General features: G+C 42.0%; 1 protein-coding gene across 4 annotated transcripts in view; it reads right to left on the bottom strand.

Annotated features, from left to right (window-relative positions):
- Positions 1-14816, bottom strand: part of GIT2 (GIT ArfGAP 2) — a 374247-nt gene that overhangs the window by 311476 nt on the left and 47955 nt on the right. For all 4 annotated transcript variants that reach the window (XM_069214722.1, XM_069214720.1, XM_069214724.1 and 1 more), the window contains exon 4: positions 4103-4208. In XM_069214722.1, coding sequence (XP_069070823.1) covers positions 4103-4208 — 106 coding nt within the window. The remainder of the gene's footprint in view (positions 1-4102; positions 4209-14816) is intronic.

Raw genomic sequence — 14816 nt, 5'->3', positions numbered from 1 at the left:
CCATCCCAACTCCCTTCATGGGTAAAACAGTGAATGTGTTACTTAACATACCAAAGAGGAAATGGATGCATAAGAATAAAATCATTTTATTTAGAGGTCTTCTTTATTGACCCTTTAGGCAAAAGAGAGAGGAGAAAAAGAGTGTTACATTCAGAGCCCACTTTCTTGTCCTGTCTTCTTGGCTCCTCCCTTGGAGTTAAGGCATCAAAACATATTGTGTCAATGTCACTCCCTGTATTTTGGAGAACAAACAAGCATTCTTGTTTATTTATAAGATATATTTTTCTCAGTTGAATGGCAAGACATAAGGTCACCATATGTATTTCTTTTCTATCTGTACCTTTATTTGTTAACATAGAAGGTGGTTGAAAGCATGATCATGCCATGGCCTGATGGAAAGAAAAATTGTATTATTTCTACTGCGCTGGTACTTCTCTGCTGTAGACTACTAGGGATAAGCTGCATATCATTTTCCCCAGTTTGAGGATATGGGGCTAGACCTAGCCTTTGTAGGTTGTATGGCCTATTCCACAGTTTTCTGTCAGTGTCATTCGTATGGTAAGGAGTGTTGGGATACTTGGGGCTTATCCTTCATTTGTGTTTCCAATTCTTGTGGCTGTATATATTTGGGGGTGGTGATGCCTCAAGGCTCTCGAAATGGCCTCAGATTTAAGTTCCTTGAACGTTGGGCCTTATGCAACTATGCAAGCCAGGAGTCTGGGATTGTAGGCGCTATGAGAATGGTCACAGATTACTTTTAGGTATTTTTGTAACTTGCTTCAGGGTGAAGGCTTATGTAAAAATAATAAATAAAGGTGTTCAAAAATGCATAACACAACATGGCAGTGGAATAAATCACAATCATGGTGTACCGTGTAAGAGGCGGGAGGCCCATGGCTTATGCATGGTTTGGAACTCCTATTTTCTTCAGATTTTCACTGAGCCTATCTCCTTTTTTTGTCTATTACGCTATTGTGTGTTGCTTGGAAGTCTGCCCTCTCAATGTTCTTCAATTTTGTGCCTTTTTTCAAAGGGTCTTGGTGGGTAAGTAATTAAATAGCTAAAAGTCAGGCCCAATAAAACTCAAAGAGAAAAGGCACTTTCTTTGTAGTTGTCCAAAGTACAAACTCCTTGGCTGCAAGAAGGACAGAGAATCTGTTGACAGCATTGAATGCTATGAATAAGAAGAGGAGGCTATTAATGATTTGAACGAGTATCTGAAAAAAAACTACTGCGCTGAAATAGTTAGAATTGAAAAAAGAAAAAAAAGGTTGGTTGCTCTAATTTGGGTTTTATGTGAGGAAGCTGGAAAATGTTTAACCTAATGTACCTTGTGTCTACTGCTATTTTATTATCTGAATGTTATAGAAGGAACAAGCTATGTGCAAAAACCCTTATTGTTAACAATGGCTCATCACAGACCCATACACCTTGCCATAATTGTTTATATGTCTATCAGATTATGAATTCAAGTAAAGGATGAAGAAATACATCAAAACTATTGATTTCTAATAATATGCAATAACGAGTTTAAGCACCCTTTTTTTCATTTTGTATTCTTCACCTTTTAGGTACCTTCATAGAGTAAAGCAAAATGAGCTATTTCAGAAGAGGATAAGAGAAAAGGCCCCAGCTGTAGTCATAGACTACTATAAAGATGGAGGTGTTATTATAACATCACAAAGAAATAATATGAAAATACCGATTAGAAATTGTGGGGGAAAAAAACAGTAAGCACTATAGCTCACTTTGAAGATGGCACGAGTCTCGCTGATGGATGATACTTGAAAGGCATGTTCTCTTTCCACAGGAAAGCTTACTTTTTTGTCAATTCTGAATGTAAGTATTTTTCATCAGGTTTAGATTTAATTCTCATTCAAAGTAAATTTTTCAAAAAGTATTTTTAGACATAATTGTCCACCTACTTTATGGCAGCATTCTGATCTTTGGTTCCTGCACCTGCATACCATTCTTAATAGAGAATTGGGGGCAGTGTCTATGCTCATTTTTGCTCCAGGGCCTGGACAGTACATCAAAATACGCAAAAGAAATTCCACCCAAACAAGAGGACGGAATGCTCCAGGACAAATAATTTTTTTAAAAAGTCAAATTCCACATAGAAGGTGATACAAAGCATCTGTAATGTAAAGGGCAGATAAAAACAGAGCACCAGGGCCAAAGAAGAATCAAAAGTTTCCACTAGAACTAATAAACCCATGTCACCCTGGGCCCACGATGCTGGCATTCGGCTTTTGGAGATGTATTGAGAAGGGGCGGTATATCTAATTATGCTATCAATATATTGAGGAAACATCCAATCAGAGTTTCAACTTTGGATGATGAAAAAACATGCCTAGTGCAAACCAATTGGTGAACCTGTATCTAACTGCTCCCTCTGACCTTAGCCAAAAAGTAAGACAGATGTCCTGCTCTGCAACCAGGTTATTTAAACATATATAGATATGGTCAGGAGAGAAAACACAGAAAGGAGATCAACATTTACCCAGCCAATGTGGTGTTTATTGAATTGGTTGATATAGATGCTCAAGTGCTCAATAAGAGACGATTATTGCTGTTTATAACCAAGATGATCTACTGTACTACAAAACTTCTAGAAAGTCAGAAAAGTGGTTGAGGATTTTTAGACAGTTTCTACTATCATGAGAAGCAATGACGTTTGCTTGACTCAAATGCAAACTAAGGAAGCAGATAGCTGATATTTCATTGTATGTATTCACTGCAACTTGTGTTTGTCTGTGAAATGGATTTCCAAAGTCATTTTGGATGTTTTGAGTTGAATTTCTGCATGCATTTGAGAGCAATTTGTAAAGCTCTCCCTTTTGACAAAAAGAGAAGGCTTAGCTTTAGCTGAGGGTGCACCATGTCCCCGTGCTGCCCACACCTTCACCCTCTGCAGGACGCCCACTTCTGCCTCCTCCTCCTATGTTGCTGCTGCTCCCATAAGCACAATCGCCCTGCTGGGACACCAGGAAGTTCACCCTTCTCTCAGCACTGGACGTTTTGGTCCAATCCTGAGGGGACCTTCAGGGTAGACCCTCTGCAAGAAGGCAGCACACAAACCAGAGCAGCTGGGACAGTCCTGCAGACAGCCTCATTACTGACCAGCAATGGTTAGAAATGCTCGCTAGTCAGGCTAAACAGGGTCCAGTACACATCCTCATCACACTAGTCCCAAGCAAGCTGGGAAAGACTGGCTGGCAGAAAGTCAAAAGTCATGTGCTTAGTCAGTCTGTATGTGGGTTGCTGAACATGAGGCAGAAGTTCAAGACCCGTCAGGCAATGGTCTCATCCCAAAGGTCACTCCTTTACTTGGTGTACCTTGTTTCTTCACTGCCACCACACATGGCTGGGAGGACATATATATTAGATATGGTGAGAATTGCTCTGCTTTGAGATTAACAGTAAAGGGCACATCTAGACTGAGTTCCTGTTTGGGTCAAGAAAAAAACTGAGATCCAGACTCCAAAGTATCCTGCATAATGGTTGGCCTTTTTATATGACAGGGAATTGTCACTGGGCATGTAATTATGACTGGCACTACATACTGGTAGGGGTAAGAGACAATTATTAATTATATCAACAGGAAGAAGCAGGGTGTTTCCTAAAATGCCCATTATGCCCATTGGTCATACCACACACTCACCCTCAGTGACAGGCTGTTACCACTGTAAGATGTATTGAAGAGATAAAGGAGCCCTCTGACAGAATTACTGTTAGCCAAGAGAGGAGGCCATATAGCAGGATGCCAAGAAAAGTGGAGATGGCAATCTACTCCTAGATGGGACAATGCCCTTATTAATATGTACTGTTCTGACTGCTTTATCTTCACCTGAGGGCATGCGGTAAGAATTACATAACCCCAACATCCTGAGTCCACCCACCCAAAGTCATGCCCCATTTCCCTATTTGATTTGCTAATAGACATGAATCTGCACCAAATCACAGAAGAAAGCAATTGTTACCAAGCAATTAAGTTACTCTAGACAGTTAAACTTTCATATCAGCTACCTTAATAAGGGGACATTCATTTTTAAGCCTTTAAAAGTGCTCAAGCAATGTGGAGATTAAACAGTAGATTCACCTTACTAAGATCTTTGGCAGTAACACTGTCATCATCACGACATGGTAAACGATGGACAAATGCCAACATCTGGTACTTGGCTCTGATAAATTCTGCTTTATTTGGGCTGATGGAAAGAAAGAAAAGCAAAACAATGTTCACACTCATGTCCTTCAATCAGAAGGTTGGTTAATACAAACAAACACAAAAAAGGTAATCTGGTGGATCACTGCCATGAATTCAGTTAAATAGTTATACAAATATATGTTGTTTTCTCATCACCACAATTGTCAAATCACAACTTGGATTAAAGGAAGTTCAAAGGAGATTGTAACCATCCTACAGAAATTAAAATATTTTTTTCAAAAGGGAAAAAGCACTGCACACAAGAAAAAAAGAATTGCCATTGACCAAAAAGTGTGTGAGCACATTTCGTTTATTCAGGAGTGGGCATGCGTTTCAACTCTCCTAAGGCATTTTCAAGTCTAAATACAAATGGCATCTTACTATTTAAACCATGTGTAAGTAACAGAGTTCTATTGTTCACCAGTTAACCTCCAGCCCCATTTCCCCAACAGAATCATAGCAACTGTAGTTTCCACATCATCTGAAGTGCCTCAACTCAATTGAAAAGATGTTGATTATCAGGTAAAGTCCCTGAAGTGCCAAATGCATAACAATTTGACATACCACACAGGAATGAATGAAGGTTTACAAAATTCCCGGAAGCCAATAATGTGTAACCACATATAACTGAAAAGAGACCAGGATTACAATAACATCCAGGTGTTTCTATAATGCTAACTGAAGCTTTCATTAGAAAGTTGTTGTGGTTTGACCGTGAACTCCAGAAACCGCTAAGTTGTGAAGGTAATCCATAGTGGTTGATTCTAAAGAGCAAGCCGGCACAAAAACGCAAGCAATTCCCAAAGCATGCATGATTACAAAATGACGAAAGCACCTGTTTTTTAATTTACCAACCCAAACTGGATTGCTAAATTTAAAAAAAACAAAGTAGTGGAAGAGCATTTTTTAAATATTAATTAAAACAAATAGGACTGCAGGGGAAAACCGACAGGCGGATGGAGGCTGGAAGCAGCAGGGAGTGGGCAGGGAAAAGGAAAAGCAGAACAAGGGAGAGTGGAACACGAGGGACAGTGAAGAAGCATTCAAGCAAACGTAACACAGAGCGCTGGGGAGGGAGAAAACCACACAGGCGAGTGAGAGCAACACAGAGTGGGAGAAATGCAGGAATAAGAGAGAACAACACAGCATGTGGGATAAGCACATGAGAAAGACAGGTGGAAACCAGATGCAATGAGTGCTTAAGCAAAAAGAGAAAAAAAAAGTAGTTCCCTAAAAGTGAGCAATGGAAGGACAAATGTAAAGAGACTGTGCCTAAGGGAAGGGAAAGCCCATGATGGACAAGGAAATCCATTGAATGTGAAGCAAGCAAATGGAAGTGACAATAAAGCCAACCAATGGGAAGCAATGGGAGGGCTTTAATCTCACTTGGAATTGTTGGTAAACTGACAATAGGTCTTCTTCAGTTTGGTAGGCTCAAACTAAAAATCAGGCGCAAAAAAGACCAATGAGAGGGGTGTGTTTTCACAAATATTATACTTTCAAGACAGAGAGGCATGTAAGGTTCCTAGCTAGATTATCACCTTTGCAAGTGCCTGGTTTGGATATTCCTTTATTAAACACAATTCAGAAGTGAAATGTGTTATGCTGGCTTGTATTGAGAGCAAAAAAGAATACAGCTGACACAATTAATGAGGGGCCTATGATTACTAACCAGAACTCAAAGACAGGTTGGTGCATATAGATTTTAAAGACTGAGAGAAAACCACTGAATGACAAAAACTAAGGCTTTGGCAAATTCAAGGCTTTACCATAATGCCATTAATACAACTTTCTACAAGCAGTTTTCTCCAAAATAAGTTTCCAATTTGCAACGAAATTGCGTAGAAAGCAGAAATAAACAATATCTTTGCTTGAAAACATGTTGAATAATAAACATATAGGGAATACATTGTGCAAGTTTTAAAAGAAAATTGTGAAGTACTTTCAATCAATAAGGAGCAATGCCCAGATATTACATGGCGCACATAAATCCAGAGTTGCTGATATACTATACCATTGACTGTGCACGGCCCAACCCACAGAGACGAAATCCAGCAAAGAAACCGAGGGGTGTTCTAATTCTATTTCAGGACCGGAGGCTCGGATTATGCTATCTCTTTCTTTATGTACTCCAAACAGCAGCCAATCAATATACATAGAAAAACAAAAACTACAAGCCCCATGAGGCATATGTCCATTATCACGTGGCCCAATCACCACCCACAACTTCTGTCCATAAGTGTCACGACCTATCACGTCACTTCCTCTTTCTTTGCTGCTCCGCAGCAGATAAGTGACTTTTTCATTACTCTCTACTTAATTGTGTATTTTCTTACTATTTTACTGAATTGTATTACTCAATTGTATTGCCGAATGCTCATAACCGGGTAGCGACGCGATTCCGCTCGCGCTGACCCGTGTTTATAGGCTTAATGTGTTTTTAGATTTATCGGCTGTTCACCGATTTGTTTTTTTTTAGCCCTGTGGAGCGGGAGCGGGAGCGCTACACGGACGTGTAGTCCGTTGTTTATTGTGACGCGCACACTTTGCGCGCACATTTCGAGCCGAGCTCATCACTCTTGATGAGACGGCTCGTAATGCAGACGCGCGGAGTGCTCACCTCGCTTCCCCAGTATTGTATATCGATTTTTCTGCTCCCCGACGCCCGGTTCAGAATAGAACACGGGTTGTAAAATAAAATAAGGCTTCTGCCTAGAGTGCTTTCCTTTGTTTCAGGCAGCTCCCTCCACGCTAGACTAGGGCTATAAATTGCCTGCCAGGGGTTCACTCTCCCCCTGTTTGAGAAAGCATATATAACCTTTATTCATTATGGCACAATGGAGTGACAATGACACAGGATATTATCCTGATGATTTGGGCAACCAACTAGAAGTAAATCTAGTTGTAGCCCTGGACAACAGAGTACAGCAATCTGTGAATAACGCCCTGGTAAAAGCTTTGGGCCCCTTTTCAGGGCAATTATTTGACTTCGCCAAGACACAGGGTTGGCATAAATGAACCTCACTCCTCTTCACAAGAGAAGAAACCCCAAGAGAAAAAATCTAAATGCAAAACTAAAACCAAAAATCTGGAAGAAGTTGAAAACCCGATCTCTGGTATTCATGCAGACGCATTTAACAAATTATTTAGGAAACATGCTTCCGAGCATAATTATAGTACTTCTATGGACCTAGATTCCTCTCAATCCTCTTCTACCTCCAACTCTGACTCTAGCGACTCTGACGCTTCGGACCCCCCTATTCCTGTCAAAAAACCTAGGAAAGAACCTACCTTGACTAAAACCCTAGATTTTGATCCCACCCAAATCATGCATCCCAGAGCCTCTAACTGGACCCCATCCCCCGAAGTAGCGTCATACGTGCATGACAATGTCAGAAGAAGTTTTGACAAGGAAGTGCGTTCATGCCTTAAGGCCGAATGCCCTAGACCTGACGTTGACGAAAAAGTGACAGACACTCCCGATATTGACCCCACCATGGTAACGTTCATGAAAAATTTTTGCAAAGACCCCAAAAAAGGCTTGGACAGATCATGGCGGATTTGCCAGGACAAACTTCTTGACGTCACAGGACCCTTGACAAAAATACTAGACATGGCATTCCTCGCCAAACAATCTAACACCTCTGTAGACACAGATGTCCTGATCGGCTGGGCCCAGAGATCGCTTTGCCTTCTTGGCAACGCAAACTGCACGGTGTCGTCAGAACGTCGCAAGTCCATCTTGATGAGAATAGATCCCAAACTAACAGACTTGGCGACCTCCGAAGCTGGTCCTTCAGCCGATGGACTCCTTTTTGGCTCATCCTTTCTTAAGGATTTAGCAAAGTTCTGCGCAACATTCTCCTCACTTGACAAAGCACACTTATCACTTAAAAAGGTCTTCAAACGTAACCTTTTTGCCAGGGCCGGACGTTTTGGAGGGCGTATGCCCGGCCGCGGGACATACCAAAGCCCCCAATACTCCCAACAAAGAGGAAGGAACACGTGGTACGCCGACCAATCGGATACCACCTTCTACCCCACCCGCTACCGAGGCGGCCGCCCAAGATACAGGCGAGGATCACGCAGAGGTCAACAGGGTGCAATCAAAGATTCCAGTTACTCAGGTGAGCATTATTCCTCATTCACAAGTACGCCTTGGAGGCAGAGTGGGTTTATTCCTAGAAAATTGGAAAAGAATTTCAGGAGATCCGTGGATTCTCCAGACAGTTACTGGCTTTCATCTAGAGTTTATAGGAACCCCGAGCCAGTCCTTCCCCCCAACACAAATGTATTTTTCCATAACAGATCAGACTTTTATAGATGCAGAGGTACAAGACCTCTTACGCAATGGAGCGGTAAGTTATGCCTCCCCTCATCCAACAGGATTCTTAAGCCCCATCTTTGTCGTAGACAAGAAGGGAGGAGGTCACCGTCTAGAACTAAACCTCAAAGACTTCAACTACTGGATTTTATACAGACACTTCAAGATGGAGGGTATCCACTTGTTGCGAGACATTCTTCTAGAAGGGGACTGGATGGTGCGTCTCGACCTCCAAGACGCTTATCTGTCAGTACCCATTTTTCAACCCCACAGGAGATTCCTACAATTCCTTTGGAAAGGACATTGTCTGGAATTCAATGCTCTCCCCTTCGGTCTCTCATCAGCCCCGTGGTGCTTCACGAAATTATTGAGACCTGTGATGGAGCGCCTGAGATCCAAGGGAGTCAGACTCATAATTTACCTCGACGACATCCTTCTGATGGCTCAGAAATCCCAGACACTCCTGATGCATCTGGAATGGACAATCAACCTTCTGCAGGAATGAGGTTTCCTTATCAATGCGCAGAAGTCATTATTGACTCCTTCCCAGGTGATAGACTTTTTGGGCTTCAGGATAGATTCCAACCTTTCTCTTCTCATTCTCCCACCTCAAAAGATCCGAGGCATCAAGAGAGAACTGAGAGCTGCCTTAGCGAACCAGATGATATCCCTGAGAAACATTGCCAGAATATTAGGTCTCCTGGCCTCCTCGATTCAGGCAATATTCCCAGCACCTCTACACTACCGCGCCCTTCAGAGGCTAAAAATCAGACACCTCGAACAGGGTCTCAGCTACTCAGCTCTCATTCCCCTAACAGACGAAGTGAAAGCGGAACTCCACTGGTGGCTTCAACACATGGAAGCTTGGAACGGCAGGGCAATCTTCGGCTCTCACCCGGAGGTTGTGATCGAGTCCGATGCCAGCCGTTGGGGATGGGGAGCCCGGTGTGGGTCGATAGTAACCGGAGGACGCTGGTCAACCTGGGAAGAGACCTTACATATCAATTGCCTAGAACTTCTGGCGGGCTCCTTTGCCATCAGAAGTCTTTCCCCTCAAAAGACGGACTGCTGCATTCTGCTACGAATGGACAATATATCTGCAGTTCGGTATGTCAACAAACTGGGGGGTACAAAATCCAGGATACTAGCAGAAATTGCCAAAGACTTTTGGCATTATTGCCTCAGTCAACGCCTGACTATCATGGCGGAATATCTCCCAGGGGACCAGAATGCGATAGCGGACTGGAATTCCAGATACCTGACAGACTTCAGCGACTGGAGACTGGATCCGATAATATTCCAACAGATATCCAAGATTTGGGGCCCGTGCGAAGTAGATCTTTTTGCATCTCGCCTCAATTCTCAGGTTCCGACCTTCTTCAGTTGGCGCCCAGACCCACTGGCACTAGCGACCAATGCTTTTCTCCAAGATTGGTCGAAGTTTCGGGGATATGCCTTTCCACCATTCTTAATGATCCCCAGAGCACTATCGCAGATAAGACGCCAGAAAACGGAAATCATATTGGTGACTCCTTTCTGGAGAGCCCAATCTTGGTTCCCACTTGCCCTTCAATTAACCTGTGCTCTCCCTCTTCTCATTCCTCCTCGCCCGAACCTCCTTTTGAACCCGGAGAATCATCAACATCCAATGATTGTTTCTCAGAAACTAACTTTGATAGCTTGGAAGGTTTCAGGGCAAGATGGAACTCCCTAGGAATTTCGCAACAAGCTGCGTCATTCATTAAACAAGCCTGGGCAACAGGCACTCACAAGAGATACACATCTGCCTGGCGAAGATGGACTAATTGGTGTCATAGACGGGATCTCAATCCAGTGGCATCAAATATTGAAATGATTGTTAATTTTCTAGCCGAACTAGCTGGCTCGGGCCTAGCATATAGAACAGTCAACAACTTTAGATCTGCCATTTCAGCTGGTCATAACCACCTTGAGGGAAAACCAGTAGGTGAACATCCGTTAGTCTTTAAGCTGCTTAGAGGTATTCGATTTTCCAATCCCCCACAGGCTAAATACTCTACCTTGTGGGATGTCAACATTGTACTAAGATTCTTGGAATCCTGGCCAGACAATATTTCCTTATCCCGGAAACAACTCTCAGCCAAATTGACAATGTTATTATGCCTTGTTTCCTGTAAACGCGTCTCAGACGTCAAAGCCTTAGACCTAACAGGTAAGGTTTTCTCACCAGAAGGAGTTACTTTCAACATCTCCAAACGGACAAAGACTAATTGCAGGTCAGTATCTTACCCAGCATTCTTAGATAACCCAAAACTTTGTGTGGTTCAATGTTTAAAACAATATGAAATAGTTACAGAACCGTTTAGACAGGATACCGCTGATCAGCTATTTATAGCTCTACAAAAGCCATTTAAACCGGTCTCAACTGCTACCTTGTCTAGATGGGTTAAATGGTTAATGAAGGAAGCGGGCATAGATATTAACGTATTTGGAGCTCATTCAGTGAGAGGCGCTATGGCGTCCAAAACATATGCTCTAAGTTCTCGCTTAGAGGACATTATGAAAGCGGCCGATTGGTCAGCAGAATCCACTTTCAGAAAGTTTTACCAAAAACCTGTGTTAGATGTTGCTTCTGTGGTTGTTAATCAGCTTTAAACGAGCATAATCCGAGCCTCCGGTCCTGAAATCGAATAAAAAAAATTCTAGCTTACGCGTCAAGAATTTTCAATTCTATTAAGGACACGGAGGCGAGGATTATCCCTCCCTAAGAAACAATGTTATTAATATAATATGTTTGCAATACGTTTGAATTTATAATAGACATTATTTCTTCCCACCCTGAAATGTTGTTGACACTGAAATATTCCTCTTGAAAATGCTATTGACCTGAAAACTTTCTTATCTACCTTAGTATGGGATATTACCATTTGTATATATTTTTCCCTCAGGTTCTGATCAAAAGAACACTTGAAATCAGCTTTTCCTACTCTGAGGAACTCCTTCAAGGTCCGGTTCGTCGACCCTTCAAGAAGTTCGGGTCCAGAGGATTTCGTTTCATAAAGTTTAGAGTTTAAGAACTTGTTGTTATAACTGTTTGAGAGGGGACCTAACCAAAGAAAGAGGAAGTGACGTGATAGTTCGTGACACTTATGGACAGAAGTTGTGGGTGGTGATTGGGCCACGTGATAATGGACATATGCCTCATGGGGCTTGTAGTTTTTGTTTTTCTATGTATATTGATTGGCTGCTGTTTGGAGTACATAAAGAAAGAGATAGCATAATCCTCGCCTCCGTGTCCTTAATAGAATTGAAAATTCTTGACGCGTAAGCTAGAATTTTTTTTATTTGAGCGTACCGCCATGATTTCATTGTTTCGATTTTGTAGCACATTATTTTCATAATAGGATATCTGTAAACTTTCAGAGCCATTTGCTGCGTCATCCTGAATGAGACTCAGACATGTTTTCATGATTACAAATAACTCCATTTCCCTCAAGCGCATATCATTTCACATATGTGATTCCGTAAAGCAACATTTCAGCCAGCAACATGGCTCTGTGAGTTAAGCTATTGCTGCTAGCAATTCCTGTGATCTGGAGGTCACAAATACCAATCGTGTCAAGCACAATTTATTTTCCATCCTTCTGAGTCCACCATATTGAAGACTATTGCAGTGTTCAATAAAACACGTTATTTAATGAGTTTATAAATGTCAAAAGTGTAGAATAAAGCATTATATACACCCAAGTTATTTTTCATCATTATATTGGTCGAAGGCCTCAGTTCTGAAACTGACAACCAGACTCTGGCACACGATATGGTTGGGATGGAGGACTGAAGCTGCAATTATTTGCAAGGGATCTCACCTTAATTGATTATAACTCATATCCATGAAAATACAACAATTTGAAGTCTGTTTAAAAGTAAAGTAAATGTCACCATAAACTATACTGACTATAATGCATTCAGTCAGTGAAAGACAATTAGCGTGTTTGCAGACTTACAAAATTAGGTCTTCAAAGGATTGTTCTTCAGTAACTTACAGAAGGTTTTCAATTGCAGCACTTTTTCATATGTGTTTGGTAACATGCATTGCTGGTCTTAAAGCTCATAAACATGTGCTATATTTATGAAGCAAGTGGCGTGTCCAGTGTGCTCACGTACCATAAGTGGACTAGGCATGAATAGGCCTCAAATAAAAGTAAGCTTTCTTACTTTATTTGATACAAGCTGACAAGATTGTTCTTTGTGTTTTGCGTTGCTTCATTGGAAGGGGAATTTGCTATTGCTTACTAACAAGGTTAAAAAATTAAGAAGAGCTAACATTTCTGAACATCTATATGCTTCAAATGGAAGAATTATTTTAGCTTGGTGTTGCAAACAAGTAGCTCCGAGTGAGTATGCTGGTACCTGCTGTAGGGAAATACTATGAAGAGAAAGGTACATAAACGAGCTCCTATGAGGGAAGAGCAGAGAGAGACAGTTTTTGCGGAGCATGCTATCATCTAACGGTTTATGTAGGCTGTCCTGTTTTAGTTTATCGTTCTTCCTTTGAAAAGGCAATATCGAAATCATAAACCCCAATCTGTGGTATTAAAAGCCTTCCAAACTGTAGCCCCAGTCACCATGTTGTCATTGATAAAGAAAAAGTGTTCATTCTCTGTCGTAAGTGACTGAACGTTATGTTATAGATTTTATAAAGCTCATTGCTTCCCCAGCGACAGGGTTTACCGTCGCTAGTCCCGAAATGTAAACCAGCTACAACAATGACCACGGGGGCAAAACGCCCAAAAAGAAAGTCCTAAGAAGAAAAGAGCCAGGTCTTCAAACTTCTCCTAAAAGACAAGTGGTGCTGGGCATTCCTGATAGAAGGGGGACATGCATTCCAGAGAACTGGAGCTTTTTTAACAAATTGAAAAGCCTACCGCTCATACTCTCTTAGCGCGCAGAGCAGTGGCCAGTTTAAGGCTTACTGAGCGGAGGCGCCATGAAGGGTGATACAAGGATAGCAAACTAGCCAGAATGGGGGCCCCCTGGGACAATAGGATTTTATGGGTGGTACACAAGCTCCACAGGAATCCAATGCAGTTTGCAAAAGAGGCCAGAATTTTGGAAGAGAGAACAATAGCCTAGTTGCCGCGTTTTGAACAGGCTGGAGTCTACAGATCACTCACTGGCTTGTTTACTCCTAGGCATAAGATGTTACAATAGTCTAGCCGGTATAAGATTCCTGCCTCAATAATGGTCTGTCGAGTGGGTTTGAGGCTTCACAAGAGCCCGAAACACATGCCTGCCACTGATTTTGCCTGCGCTCAAAAGTTAAGGTGCTGTCCACCTATACGCCAATAATTTTGACAGCGGTCTTGGGTCGAGTGAGAGGCCCAAGAGAGGAGGGCCACCAATGGTCAGCGTCAAGTTATCATTTTGCACCCTTAGCATTCACGCCACCCATCTGAGACAATAAAACCTCAACATCAGCTGGATTAGTATACATATAGAAACCCCCACCCCACCCCACCAAAAAAAAAAACTTCTACTTAGCTGGATGCAGCAACTGTGTTTATAGGCACCCTTGGCTCTTAAAGTCTGAGACAAGTGTTTCAGTTCCCAATGTTTATTGGATGCCCAGAAAAAATCATTTCCCATTTTACGGATTTCAGCTGAATAGCTTTTTTGAGGATCGCCTCACAAATTCTGAAATCCTGGAAGGAGACTAGGATACTACTGGGTTTGGCACCGTCTTTGGGGCCATTAGGTGAACTCTGTGTGCCCCTGCAATTGAGAAATCCATGTGTGAATCGGACAGGAAATATTTAGATAATAGCATAGTGATTTCTTCAAATAAGTCTTTATTTTGGCCAAATGTTTCTGGAATCCCTACAAGCCATAGATTGGATTGCCTGCATCTTTTTGCTAGGACCTCTCCTTAATCCTTCACTTGCTGCATATCCTTAAGGGGTCGAGATGTAGTTTCTGAATGGAGCTGCTGAGCATCCCCCAAGCTAGATATCCCTTTTTCAGCTTCAGTGCATCTGGTACTCAGATTTTGCAGACCTTTATATATCAAATCCAGTCTCCTCTCTGTATTTTCTTATGTGCTGCTTTTATTTTTTGAATCTCCACTGGCATAGCAGAACGACACAAAGCAGAGTATGTAATCCCTCTGGAGTTTGCGCTGTCACTGTTCTTGCTGCTTCCATCTCAAAAAGATTCATCTGTGGTGACCCGGAGCTTGCCTCCTTGGCCTTGACTTATTGCTGACTACTAGTGACGAGCATCTGTGTAAGCCATTTGCATTATTGCTCA

Source organism: Pleurodeles waltl, chromosome 11 (genome assembly GCF_031143425.1).
Source record: "Pleurodeles waltl isolate 20211129_DDA chromosome 11, aPleWal1.hap1.20221129, whole genome shotgun sequence".
Classification (NCBI taxonomy): domain Eukaryota; kingdom Metazoa; phylum Chordata; class Amphibia; order Caudata; family Salamandridae; genus Pleurodeles; species Pleurodeles waltl.
This window is presented reverse-complemented; position numbering and strand designations above follow the sequence as displayed.